General features: G+C 60.5%; 3 protein-coding genes across 10 annotated transcripts in view; 1 reads left to right on the plus strand and 2 right to left on the minus strand.

Annotated features, from left to right (window-relative positions):
- Window positions 1-101: 101 nt before the first annotated feature.
- On the minus strand, window positions 102-1195 carry TSSK2 (testis specific serine kinase 2). Its single transcript, XM_067699938.1, is given in 2 exon segments — window positions 102-140; window positions 143-1195. Coding segments are annotated over 2 exon segments (1092 nt in total).
- A 4240-nt stretch (window positions 1196-5435) lies between these two features.
- On the minus strand, window positions 5436-6863 carry TSSK1B (testis specific serine kinase 1B). Its single transcript, XM_067699937.1, has one exon. The coding sequence runs from the start codon at window positions 6710-6712 to the stop codon at window positions 5606-5608; it is 1107 nt and encodes a 368-aa protein (XP_067556038.1). The 5' UTR covers window positions 6713-6863; the 3' UTR covers window positions 5436-5605.
- A 2254-nt stretch (window positions 6864-9117) lies between these two features.
- The window catches only part of DGCR2 (DiGeorge syndrome critical region gene 2), a 69941-nt gene continuing 65318 nt past the window's right edge, over window positions 9118-13740 (plus strand). For 2 of the 8 annotated variants that reach the window (XM_067699932.1, XM_067699929.1), the window contains exon 1: window positions 9118-9384. In XM_067699932.1, the coding sequence (XP_067556033.1) occupies window positions 9306-9384 (79 nt within the window). In that variant the 5' untranslated portion in view covers window positions 9118-9305. The remainder of the gene's footprint in view (window positions 9385-13740) is intronic. The other 6 variants (XM_067699925.1, XM_067699926.1, XM_067699930.1 and 3 more) reach the window with 3 other exon arrangements.

The following is a 13740-nucleotide window of genomic DNA, read 5'->3' on the forward strand; positions in this document are numbered from 1 at the left end:
CGGATTTTACTCGTTCTTGCACCTGTGCCTTCTTCAGCTTCTACCTCCTACTTAGCTTACGGGGTGCTCACCACGCCATGCCCCCCAGGCCCTCCGCACCGCTAGGTGCTCGCCTTCCCCACCTCGGCTCCGGAGACGTGAAGTGATGGTCCTTCGCCCTGGAGGTCTCAGCCAGCCGGTCCTCCATCCTGTCCACGTTCTCGGGCACCACCAGCAGCTGGTGCTGGGTCTTGGCCCCCAGCTTGTGGTCGGGCTGGTGCTCAGGCCAGTGCTCGGGCCGCGAGCCCAGCTGGGTGTCCAGTTTGCATTCAGCCCGGTACTTGCCTTCACCCTCCCTCTTGAAGGAGGCCAAAGACACGGTTTTGGGCTTGGGGGACTGCAGCCATGAGTGGCTGAGGATCTCGTCGATGCGCAGCCGCCGGTTGACGTCCGGCTGCAGGATGCGGTAGATAAGGTCCTTGCACTCGCCTGTCAGGTTCTTGGAGCACGGGAAGTTGACGCGATGCTCCTTCTGGATGCGCAGCATCTTCTTGATGTCCGAGTCATCATAGGGCATGGAGCCACAGACCATGATGTAGAGGATCACGCCCAGGCTCCAGATGTCATACACCTTGGGCTGGTAGGGGATGCCCTGCAACACCTCAGGGGCCGCGTACGCCGCCGACCCACAGAAGGTCTTGCTGAGGATGATGCGCCCACTGCTGTCCCGCAGGCAGCGCTTGGAGAAGCCGAAGTCTGACAGCTTGATGTTGAAGTCCTTGTCAAGGAGAAGGTTCTCACACTTGAGGTCTCGGTGGACGACGTCCAGGTTGTGGCAGTACTTGACGGCTGAGGACAGCTGCCAGAACATCTTGCGTGCCACGTCCTCGTGCAGGGCCCCCCGGCACTTGATGAACTCGAGTAGGTCGCCCTGAACTCCGAGCTCCATGATGATGTAGATACGGCCGTCGCAGGTCTCAAAGATCTCGTAGGTCTTGATGATGGAGCGGTGGTTGACAGTCGCCAGGATGTCCATCTCCCGGGGAAGAAATCTCTCCACAAAGTCCATGGGAGTCTTCTTGCGGTCGATGATCTTGACGGCCACGTTGAACTTGAGGCGCTCGGAGTAGGCGGATTTGACTTTTGCGTATGAGCCCTTGCCCAGGTTGATGCCCACGATGTAACCCTTCTTCCTTAGGACTGCGGCATCATCCATGGTGCCAGGAGCGTCTGGCGCCACTGCCCTCTACATCCCCTCCCAACCTGGGCCAGCAGGCATTGTCCTCGTTTGCACTGTGGGAAGCCGTCTGGCCGGTCTGGGCCTGCACTTGGAGGTGTGGAACACCCAGCATTGTCCCCCTACATGACTTCAGCCTGTGAAGTCATAAAGCCAGGCTGCCCGGAGTGGGGACTGGCCGGGGACAGGCCCTGGAGCCCTGGAAGTCAGGCTGGCCTGGCAGGAGTCCTGTTCCCTGCCTGCTGGAAGGAAGCTGGCGCCCAGGACTGTGGTGACCCTCACTGCTCTTCCTCCTCGCTGTGCTGCACTGTCCCGAGTCAGGCCCAGGGGACCGCCCAGGTCCAGCCAGCATGTGGGCCCCACGCCCGTTTCTCTCTCCTGGATGTGGGGACTGACTCTGCAATGGCCTCTGTCCCACAAGGGCCAATTTCCTGACCCTTCTTTGAGGTGTGATGAGCACCCCCTCGGGGGCTGTGTCTTCGGAACCTGCCGTGCTGGGGAGGGACTTCCCTGGTCCGGCCAGGCTGGTGGTGGTTCCAAGCCTGGGAGACAAGACCAGCTGTCCGGGGAGCGGGGGTGGGGTGGGGGTGGGTCAGTGCTGTGACGGCGAGCAGGGTGTGCTTGGGGCAGAGGGCAGCTCAGAGGCTGTGAGTGCCCAGCCCGGCGGCCCGGTCCCCAGTGGGCTGGCAGATGCACGTTCCGGGATGGGTGGTGGTGGTGATAGGTCCAGGCAGGGAAGGGCGTGGGGGAGGGAAGGCCGTTCTGAGAATGGCTGAGTCCCAGAGTTAGGAGGAGGTGGAGGAGAGGGTGGGGGGACAGCTGCTGCAGGTCCCGGGGCAGGAGCAGCCAGAACCCAAGTCCCATTTTAAGATGGGTCCTGGAAGAGCACATAGGGAAGGGGCTTTGGGGTGAGCAGAGGCTAGCGCCTGTGGCCAGGCACGGGGAGGCTGGACCAGGCAGGCCCACGGGGAGGGGGACCGGCAACAGAGGGAGACTGGGTTCTGGTGCGTTGGCCAGTGAGTGGGCGGGGCCTCAGGTGGAGCCTTGGTGCTGCGGTCCCAGGGGTCTTGGGGGACGGCAGCACCCCTAGCACTGACAGTGAAGAGCAAGCACCTGGGTGAGGGGGGATCCTGAATTATGTCGCTGGGACCTTTGTGAGCTGTTGGAACCCTGGGAGGGCACATCTTTGCATCTCAGACTGTCTTTACCCCTGGAAACAACGTGGAAACCCTTTTGTTCTTGCTTTGGGAAACGGGGCCTCCTGTAGCATCTCCTCGGGTGTTTCGCAAGCCCTGCTGTCCACTTGTCTGTCCTCTGTAGCGCGTTGCCAGGACAGGAGGCGTGCCGTGTGTGTGCTCAGTTCTCCGGGGGTTGGGGGAGAGGAAGTCCTGTTTGTGGGTGGGTGGGTGGGAGTGACTGTGGAACCCGCATGCAGGGGATCAGCAGGGCTCCCCCAGGTGCCGACAGGTGTGTTGTCCTGGCCGGAGCACAGCGCATGGACGGACACACCTGGAGCGTGGAGAGCTCCCTGGCAGGAGGTCTGTGTGGAAGATCTCAGCGCAGGGCAGCCGGGTCCAGATGCCAGCGGGAGTGACTGGGCTGATGCCTGCCTTTCTCCTGGGGGATTTGGTAGAAATGACCAGAACTTCACTCCTTTGTGTCACAGAGGGGCCAGCTGCGAGGCCCCCAGGTCAGGCCCCAGAAGCCAGGAACCATCCCCACCTGTCTCCCTCGCCCCCAGGTCTCTGTCGGGAGCACCCTGCACGTCTGCCCTCTTGGCCGTCCCCACCGCCTGCTTTCCCCTTTGTTGTGGGTTCTGCTCCTCCACACCCGCCCTTGCCCAAGACAGTGTGGCCTCCTTGGTTCTTGGGGGACATGGATGGAGGAGGCATGTGCCAGCGGACCTGCCAGGCGTGGAGCGGGCGGCTCTGCCCAGGATGTGCACGCAGGGGCAGGGGCTGCTGGTGCACTGGGTTGGGGGGATGTTAGACTGGATGGGGGCTCAGGGTTCTCCTGGCTACGGGCCTGTGGGTCCCAGACCTGCAGACCCTGGGACGCCCCCTGCGGAGCTTTGGCCTCTATTTCTCCACTCCATGGCATTCGAGGGTCAGCCTCAGGCCCTGGGTGACATGAACAGAACCTTGCTTTTTTTGAGCCCGGAGGCCAGGGAGGTTGTCACCCACAGTATGAATGCCCTGCGGCTGGGCCGTGACACAGGGATATGGAGCTGTGAGGTCAGAGAGCTGGGGCTGGACTCAGGGAGGCTGGAAGGCTGAGGTCTGAGGTCAGGCCACACGGAGGAGGACGGGGACTGCAGTGCGTGTGATGGTCAGCGCATCAGCGTGGTGAGGTCATGCATAGTGAGAGCATGCGGGGGCGGGAGGGAGCACGGAGGCCACATTGAGGGTCTTGATCCTAAAGCTTCGGGATCAAGGGGCTGAAAGGGTCTAAGCCCAGGCCATGTGCAGTGGAATAGCTCACAGGAGTAGCCCGGCATCTAAGGCCACCCGGCATCACGCACCTGGGCCTCTGCTCCGCACTGTGTGATTTCTGGCAGTTGCCCCACCCTCTCTGAGCCATCTCCCCACCTGTAAAGCACACAGTAGGTGCACCTTCCTGAGGTCCCTCCTGCCCAGGCTTGCCTCCGGGCTGGGCTGCAATGAGTCGCTCCCAGGCCCCCTTGCATCACGCTGCCCTCTGCCCCAGTGACCTCACTGATGACGGAGGAGGTTCACAAGCCTCCTGGGACGTCGCCACCCCCGCTGGCCCCATGGGCTCTGGAATTCCACTCTACTGCTAGGCGAGCTGTGTGACTCTGGGCTCCCGGGTCCTCCAGGACTACTCTGCAGCGGTTCTGTCCTGGGCCCTGGGCACTCGTAGGCCTGCCCTGGCAGAGGCCCCCAGAAGGCTTTGTGTGTGGAGGCCGTGGCCCCTTGGCCAAACCTGGAGAGATGGGCAGGGCTGCAGGGCTGCGTCCACAAGCAGGGCTATGGCACATGGCAGGGGGCTGGGAGGCCAAGAGGAGGCCAGACCTGGGAGGACCTCAAGGGCTAGGTGTGGGGATCCTTCCCGCAGGCAGTGGGAGCCAGACTGGGTGCAGAAGGAGGGCTCTGGCCACCATGGGCGGCGATGGGAGAACAAGGACAGGGGCCTAGGTGGTGGCTGAGCCTTGACACATGGGGATGCGCAGCTCTGGGGACACAGGATGTGTGGAGGTGGCTGCGGGGAGACGGAGGAGTCAGGCAGAGGCCACGTCTGGGGCACTCACTGGACCTCACGTCTCCCAAGACACCAGCAGGGGCGGAAGGAGAGGCGAGCCTGAAGGCTCTTGTTCTCTTTATGTGTTAAACCCACAGGTTCATGCAAGGTTGTCAGGCGCACGTGCAGATCAGGAGGAGAAAGCAGCTGCCGCGGCACAACCAGGGTGAGGACAGCGTGAGAACCGGCACGGCGGGCCCCGCAGTGCCCAGCAGCCGGCGATGCGCACGCGGGCCTGCTCCCTCTGCAGATACCATGGCCGCAGGCCAGGCACGTGTGCGAAGGACGCCTGTGCCCTCCTGCTCGCCAGTGTCCACTTACCTGCTTTGGCAGGAGCGTCACCCCTGGGAGAGACTGGGACCAGAGGGGAACAAGATGTGTTCAGACCACACAGTGACTGCGGGACATGCAGGCTGGAGAGGGGCTGGCCATGTAGCAGGGCCCCTGCTGCCAGGGGATGCCCATGAGGCGGCATGACTCAGGGCGCTGTCGGGAACTGGGTGCTGGCAGGACATGGGGGACCCTGGAGCCAGAGCAGAAAGAGCTGCCCACGGGGAGGGGCTCGAGGGAGGCTGGTCTGCCTGCCTCTACAGGTTCTCCCCACCGGCAGCCTTGTGGGGCTGTTGAGGACCCAGGCCCCGTGGGGAAGGCCCCCGCCTCCCAGCCCTCCTCTGCCCGCAGCCACCTGCTCTTCGTACTCCTCTCCAGACCAGCATCACACTCATGGGCCTCCCTCTTGAAGCAATGTCTTCCTTACTCAGCTTTGCTCCGGTCCAGGGCCTGAGGTCATGGTCAGGGCTGGGCACACAGGGCTGTGTTTGCCCAAGCGGGAGGTGAAGCGCAGCACGGTCTGAGAGTTGGGGCGGGGGGAGTGCAGGATCCTCTCCCTGGGCGACCAAAGCCCGCAGGGCAAAGACACCGACCTCGGGGTCTGCAGTAATATAGTGATTTATTGCTTCTTTAGCCACATGAGTTACCAAGGTCAAAGGGAGGGGGAAGAAACTGACGAAAATAGCGGCTCATCTGGGACTGTCTTCCTTCTCGGCTTGTCCCTTGGCTTCTTTGGAGCTCAGGCTTGAGGCCATGAACTCTAACTCATTTTCTGCCGGCCCCCTGGGCCGCGAGAGCTGACTAGGTGTGTGTCTCTGAAGGCTGCGGGGGGGCCCCTTCCTTGATCTCCTTGCTGGGCTGCTTGCTGGTGAGGCCCATGGCCTCTGACTGCTTCAACACCTGCACTGCCAGTGCCTCCTCCTCAGGTCTTGTCTCCGCCCAGGCCTTGGGCCGGGCCTCTTCCCGGGTCTCCAGCTTGGTGGCAGACTTCTTGTCGGAGCTGGGCTCAGGAGTCCACGGGTGCTCGGTGGCCCGAGAGCTCTCCCCCTCCTTGTTGATGGCTGCAGAGGACAGGCCCCAGGCCTTGGGCTGCACCCAGCAGTGGCTGAGGATCTCATCTATGTGCAGCCGCCGGTTGACGTCCGGCTGCAGCATGCGGTAGATGAGGTCCTTGCACTCGCCCGTCAGGTGCTTAGAGCGCGGGAAGTTGACGCGATGCTCCTTCTGGATGCGCAGCATCTTCTTGATGTTGGAGTCGTCATACGGCATGGAGCCGCAGACCATGATGTAGAGAATCACGCCTAGGCTCCAGATGTCATACACCTTGGGCTGGTAGGGGATGCCCTGAAGCACCTCAGGGGCCGCGTACGCCGCCGACCCACAGAAGGTCTTGCTCATTGTCAGTCGGCCGCTGTCATCCCGCAGGCAGCGCTTGGAGAAGCCAAAGTCAGACAGCTTGATGTTGAAATCTTTGTCGAGGAGAAGGTTCTCACACTTGAGGTCTCGGTGGACAACATCCAGGTCGTGGCAGTACTTGATGGCTGAGGACAGCTGGTGGAACTTCTTGCGCGCATCGTCTTCCTGCAGGGACCCCCGGGTCTTGATGAACTCAAGGAGGTCGCCCTGGACCCCGAGCTCCATGACGATGTAGACCTTGCCGTCGGAGGTCTCAAAGATCTCGTAGGTCTTGATGATGGAGCGGTGGTTTAGCATGGCCAGAATCTCAATTTCCCGGGGAAGGAACTTCTCCAGGAAGTCTGTGGGGGCTTTCTTGCGGTCGATGATCTTGACCGCCACGTTGAACTTCAGGCGCTCAGAGTAAGCAGATTTGACTTTAGCATACGAGCCCTCTCCCAAATTGATTCCCATGATGTAGCCTCGTCGCTTGAGGACGGCAGCATCATCCATGGTGCTGGGAGCACCCAGTGCCCCTGAGGCTGCCCTCTACATCCCTGCAGGACATGGGCCAGCGGCGTCCTCATTTACACTGTGGACAGAGAGTCCTCTGGCCTGCCTCCTAGAGGCCAAGACTCTGGGGTGGAACATTCGGCATTGTCTCCCTGGTGACTTCAGTGGGTGAAGTCATAAAGGAGGACTGCCCTGGGGAATGAGGCTCTGGCCTGAACCACTAAGACTCGGAACCCTGGAAGGCCGGCCAGTGGGCTGCAGCAGACAGAAGGCCAGCGGAGCATGGCCTCATCCTCGGCTGGGACCCAAGGTAGGAGGGGGATGTGGGGAATGCATCGGTCAGCCCAAGCCTCCAAACCAGAGCCAGGCCTGCTGGTGGAGCGGCAGGTTTATTTCTGCAACCCGGGGTACCCCTGGAAATCCAGGGCAGGCAGTCCCATCACTCTGGGTCTCAGCAGGAAACAGGAGAGACACTCAGGTTAGGACTGTCTGAGGAGGGTTTAATAAGGGGATGATTTACCAACATGGAGCAGAGTGTAGAGAACCCTGAGTAGTAACGGACCGCTGGAAGAAGGGTGGTCGCTGGGACCTGGGAAGAGGAGTACAGGGAGGGCCGACTTGACAGAAGCAGTGATCTCAGGTGGAGGCCACAGGACCCCACGGGGTGGGGGGGAAACGTCCCTGACCTCTTCTCCCTCCCTGCAGCCCTAAAAGCCCTTGATAATGTCCACGCAGGCAGCCTGCTGGCTGCACAGCAAGGCCGAGAAGGGGGAGGTGGGTCAGGAGGGGCAAGGATCCTGGCCCAGTGGTCAATGCAGTTTAGGAAGCTGGGGCTCTGCCCGCTTGCTGTGTGGTCTGCTGGACTTTTCACTTTCCTGTGCTGCTCTCCTCATCCGAACCTTTGCTGGCCGGCTCTGTGGGGTACAACCGGCAAGGGTTTCTGCTCTTGGCTGTGAGTTCCCTCCTGGGGGTCTGACCATCCATAGCCCTGGCTGGGCTCCCAGGGCAGATCTGGGACTGGGGGCAGAAGGTGGGCCTGGACTCCTCTCAGTGCAGCAGCTTCTCCCGGGAATGCTCCCTGAGGATGTGCTAACAGGGCAGCATTGGACAGGGATCGCCGTTTCCACCAGCAGTGGGGCCCCTCTGCTGTGGGCCCCTGTTGTGTGCCACGCCCTGAGGGGACAGGAGTGGGCAGGTCTGGCCTAGCCTTGGGGTTGACTTTGGCCATATCCGTCCAGAGGGAGTGGGTGCCTCTCTCAGATGACCCTGAATGTCACAGGCTGGAATCCTGGGATGCTCGGGAGGACCATGCCCTGAAGGGGCTTGGGGTGACTGCTCCTGGAGAGTGATTTGGTGGGCTGGAGGTGGGCAGGGCTGGGCTGGGTGCCCACCAGCCTTGGCCCTCCCCCTTTTCTCTGCTCCCATCCCCACCCTTTTCCCCACCCTCTTCCCCACCCTCTTCCCCACCCTGACACCCTGGGCAAGCACTTGTGTGCGCAGCTGGTGGTCCTTTCTTTGGAGGACTTGCTCCTCTCTCGTCAGGGACACCCCACCTACTGTGTACCCTCCCATGGTGACAGGTGCGCGGCCAGCGCTCGGAGCGCTGTCCCTGGCGGCTTCCCTCCGTGCAGACGGGCCTGCTGTGGCGGCAGCTGTGCTGCGTCCTCCTGTCCCCGCTGTGCGGGCAGCGGCGTTCCTCCACAGGGGGCTTTGCTCCGTCTCTAGGATCTGGGCTTCCCTGTCAGCTCTCCTTGTGTGACCCTCCTTGAGGCTACTCCCTCATCCGTTTGAAACGTTTCAGTTGTATGTGCCCGTGAAGCCACACCTGCGTGTTCCTCACGAGGTGGAACCACCTCCGGAACCTCCTCAGGGTTAGGCCGGGTCCCTCCAGTTTTCCTCATCCCTCTCCGCAGCGGTTCGGCCTTTAAAAGACGACTCTGGGGCGCACTCTTGGGCCACTGACCGGACCTGGGGCTGCAGGTGCACGAGATGTTAAGACGCTAGGTCTCCCAGGGCCCTCTTCACCCGGTGCCCATCCCCACCCCGCCCACCGGCTCCCGTGCGCCCCGCCCCTCCATTCAGGCCCCACCCCTCCATTCAGGCCCCACCCCTCCATTCAGGCCCCGCCCCAGGACCGCCCCGGCCCCTCCACGCCCCGCCCCTTCCGTGTCTGTCATCTCGGCCCCGTCGCTGAGGCTCCGCCCACGAGCCTTTCCTCTCTGCTCAGCCAATGGCACCTTTGACTCCTCGTAGTTCCGCCCCCGAAGGGCCCACCCCTCAGCCACCGCCCCGCCCTTGGGCCCCGCCCCTTCCGGCCACTGCGCATGGGGAACACGCAGGCCCCACCCCCTCTCGGCGCTCATTGGCCGGCGCGGGCGGCGCGGGCGGGGGCGGGGCGGTGCGGACCGAGCAAGACGGCCGCCATCTTGCGCGGGGCCAAAGTCGGAGCGCGCGCCTGTTCGCGGCCCCTGGATCCTACTCCCGCAGCGTCCTCGCCTGGCCTGGCCCCAGCCCGGCCCGACCCTCGGCCCGGCCCGGCCCGGCCTCCCCGCGGGGTCGCGCGGCCGCCCCGGGGACGATGAACGGAGGATAAATGGTGCCCAAGGCAGACAGCGGTGCCTTCCTGCTGCTCTTCCTGCTGGTGCTCACGGTCACCGAGCCGCTGCGGCCAGGTGCGCAGTGGTGGGGGCGGGGGCGCGGGCGGGGCGGGGGGCGGGGGCGCTGGGACCCCTACCTCGCGGGGCCCTCACTTTGCGCTCGGCGGTCGACGGAGCGGGAGCAATGGGGGTCAGGTTGGGGGCCGAGGGGGCGCCTCGGGGTACCTGGAAGCTCCTGGCGGGTCACGGTCGCTCGGCCCGGGAGCCGCCGAGCCGGGCACCGGGGGTGTTCCTGGTCTGTGACCCTCAGATGCTTTTGGAGCCCCCGGGGGCTTGCGTTTTCTGAAGGAAGCCTGTGGTGGGGAATTGGGATCGCGGCAGCAGAAGGTCCTGGACGATCCTTATCTCTTTCTGATGTACCTCCTCCTCCAGCGAGAAATCAAGACCCCAAATGCAGGGCCGATTTATCTGTCAGGCACAGGAGGCCGGGGGTCCAAGGTGATTTTGGTGGACTGTAAGAATGTTTTCTTTTACAGTCAGCAGGAAAAACCCCTAAACTTTCAGGTTGAAGGAAATACTGTTAACATGCACATATAAATACATTCGTTTATATATTGGTGCAGTTGAAAAGTGTGGTTCTTGATTTTTTTTTTTAAATGTTGGAAGGGGCCCATGAAGGCAGAAGTGTCCAGGGCTCCTTGTGTGGGTGCTGTTAAGACCTGGGTGTGTACAGCAGGCAGGGGAGCACAGCGGTGTGCAGCCTCCCCAGTCAGGCTCCTGCCTGGGCACGCTGCACCTCTTGCTGCCTCTGCCATCTGTATGGAGTGCTCTGCCTCCTCCCCAGTGTCCACTTGGTAGCCAGGACCCTGGCCCACACTCAGCTGGAGTGTCCAGCGATGCTTCTCTGGACGGTGGGGTGACTGGTTGTGGGGTGGCCCTGGTAGGAACGGAAGCCAGCACTTGTGGAGGAGAGTGCAGTATGGGCTCTTGGGGACCAGAGCCAATGGATTTGTGGGCTCTTGTGATTATGTTCTTTAGAAAACATGTTTATACCTGTGGAGAAGTGAGAGTCATCCCGTCTGACTTCTGGGTCCCGATTTTGCACATTATGTCAGTGGACTCTGAGGGGTGAAGCCACACGTCATACATGTCTTTCTTGGGGTGTCTCTGGTTCCGGGTCCAGCATCTCCTCCCTGGGTGGATGGATGTGACTGATGTCCCCAACTCCTTTTCCATCTGTCCACATATCCTGCCAGCTGGCCAGGAGCAATTCAGAAAGTGTCTTGGTGTGGCTCGCCACCTGCCCATCACTAGGGATGCTTAAATGAAGAGAATATACCCTCCCTGTAGGAGTGCTCTTCAGGTGTGGAAGCAGAGTTGAGGTAGTGGCAGAGGTGGCTAACCGTGTGCCCCTGCAAAGCAGGGGGGGACTTCAGGAGGCCTCACACTCAGGTCTGAGTTGGGGCAGGGGGTGGCTCTGGTTGAGGGAGCAAAGTTATACTATTCATTCCATGACTCCCCACATCAGAACTTTGCAGCAGCCCCTGGTGGTGTCTTGAGTTGCCCTGCAAAACCTGGGGGGCTCCAACTGGCTCCCTGCTTTTGGTTGGGCAGCAACGTGGGTCTCACTCTGGGTCAGATGTTCTCCTTGGGTACCTGTATGTGCTGTGTCCTTCCAGGCAGGGTCTGCTGGCTGGCGCCTGGGAGGGGGGTTTTTCTGGTCTTAGTCTGCATGCATTTTCTCAGAGTCCTGGCTTAGACCCACACTGGGGTGTGAGGAGGGAACCAGGCAGACCTGCTTCCCAGGAGGCTTTCTGCCAGGTGGAGCACTTTTGGCTCCCCTGATGCAGGCTAGGGTGTGAGGCCTTTCACAGAGTGGGACAACAGGAAAGTGCTGAACTTGACCTTCTGCCACAATGTCTTTTATTTTTTATTTTATTTGTGTATTTGGCTGTGTTGGGTCTTTGTTGCTGTGCGCGGGCTTTCTTTAGTTGCGGCAAGCAGGGGCTAGTGTTCGTTGCAGTGCATGGGTTTCTCATTGTGGTGGCTTCTATTGTGGAGCACAGTCTCTAGGCATGTGAGCTTCAGTAGTTGTGGCACTCGGGCTCAGTAGTTGTGGCTCATGGGCTCTAGAGCGCAGGCTCAGTAGTTGTGGCGCACGGGCTTAGTTGCTCCGCGGCATATGGGATCTTCCTAGACCAGGGCTCGAACCCGTGTCCCCTGCATTGGCAGGCGGATTCTTAACTACTGCGCCACCAGGGAAGTCCCCACAATGTCTTTTATTTATTTATTTATTTTTATTTTTATTTTTTTTCCCCACAATGTCTTTTAAATGCATGTTTGATCTTGGTTGATTGAGGATGCGTTATATGCCAGGGGCACTCAGGTGATCCCTGTGGGTTAGATACTGTTGCTACCTCCATTTTACAGATGGGGGAAATGAAACAGAACTCATGACACCAGGTGGCTGGGATGAGGTTTCAGTCCTAGAAGTCTGGTCTGTCCGCCATCATGCACCCTTGGCTCTTTCCCTTCCAGCTGTCTACGTCCTGCCCTGTCTGTCCTTAACACCAGCTGTGGACCCCCAGGCCACCTCTGTTCCCCTGATCCACCCAGTGGTTCTCCAGGTGAGGGTGCAGAACTTTTTCCATCTGAATACTCTGATCTGAGGGCTAGAACCAGCCCTCTTCTCAGGTCCCTGCTGTGATCAGGCATCATGAATGACAGTGGTGTGTGTTGTATACTCTGGGGCTGTGGTGAGAAAAAAAGGGTGGGGACCTCTTCGAGGGATGACAAACATGGAGGGGCATTTGGGGGCCACCGACTGCGATACCATCGCAGTGACCTTTCTCCATCTGCATCCCATTCTCAGGGAATGCAGCATCAAGTGTTCTAAAACCGTGTTTTTCTAGCTTCAGTTACGAAAGGAAATCCTGCCATGGTTTTGGCCACAGCTCCATCCAGGATGACCCCACCATGTACTTGCCTTCACTGAGTGAGCTGAGGCCGCAGTTCTGGAAGAGCTTGTTTTCACCTGTTTGGCCTGATAGGGGACGCTGTCTTCCTTGTGCTTCTGGGAAGCTGGCTGGGAGAGGCCAGTGATGTGCATGAGGTCACACAGCTGAGGAGCAGCAGAGCTGGGGCACAGACCAGGGTGTGTGTGGCGGGCTGGCTCCTAGTTCAGGGTTCTGTCCCCTGTGCCACTCGGGACCCCTCCTGCTGGCTGTGCCGAACTGACAAATCCTCAGTGAGCCAGCCAGTGCCTGTGGCCTCTGGAGTGGCACATGGGTTAGTGAACAGGAAGAGGGGGGATATTTCACAAGCAGATGTGGCCAAAGCTCACAGACGGAGCTGGAAAGTGGAGTCTGCCCGGAGCTTGCCAGGCGCCTCCCGAGTTTGGAGCCCCTGCTCAGCCCCAACCCACAGCACTGCCGAGCTTGTCCTGGTGACAGATGGGGCTTTGGGCCTAACACTTGGATTCTTTTTACTTGGAAAGTAGCATAATAGACTCTCCAATCTCACTAGCTAATGAATTGTTCTTTTTTTTTCCATAAAGAAATATTTTGCTGTGGAATGGTTTCATACTTACAGAAGAGTTGCAGGGAGAAAATTAGTGCAAAGAGCCCTGCACATCCTCTGCCCAGACCTCCCTGTTAGCATATTGCCTCATCTGCCTTACCCCCACTCTCCCCGCCCTGAGGGCATGTGTATACGTGTGCACGTGTGTATATATGCAGGTGCACACATGGTTGTTTTCTGAACCATTTGAGAGTAAGTGGAAGATGTTGTGACCCTTCCCCCCCATCACTCTGGCCAGTGCTGAGAGCAGAGATGAATAGTGATGCCTCCCTGCCTGCTGCATGCTGTGTGCGGGCGCCGTGTCACCGTGGCGAAGGGGAAAGGCAGCACTGCAGCCAAAGCTTGCTTGGCCCCAGAGCCTGAGTCAGGGGTAGAGTTTCACTTGGTGGTTCTGGTCTCAGGAGTGAGGGGTGTGTGGCTGCTGCACTTTGGCACATGTGTGTGCGCCTCTGTGGCTTCTCTGGCCCAGATTGCTGTCATCGCCGCCCTCCCTGTCCCTCTCAGGCCTGACTTCCCCCCACCCGTGAGCAGCAGCACTGACTGGGCTGCCCTGCACCGGTGGGGATCCCATAGCTCACACTGTCCTCTGCCTCCCTGGCACTGGGCACAGGGCGATACCTGGTAGTTGACTCTGAGTGCAGTGTGTCAGTGACAGCGTTTAGGAGCTGGGAGATAGCAGGGGCCCACTAAACGTCTTTTCCTCCAGCAGCTGCTGGGCTGCTCCCTTGTCCCTGTGCTTGGTGTCTGGGTGCTGAGGAGTTGGTGAGCGGCCCCTTCCCCTTCCAGGCTGCGGAGCAGGCCAGTGTGATCCCAAGAGCCCAATTTTGGACCGGTAGTTTGTTTGCCAGTCAG

The sequence above is a fragment of the Pseudorca crassidens genome, chromosome 12 (genome assembly GCF_039906515.1).
Source record: "Pseudorca crassidens isolate mPseCra1 chromosome 12, mPseCra1.hap1, whole genome shotgun sequence".
NCBI lineage: Eukaryota > Metazoa > Chordata > Mammalia > Artiodactyla > Delphinidae > Pseudorca > Pseudorca crassidens.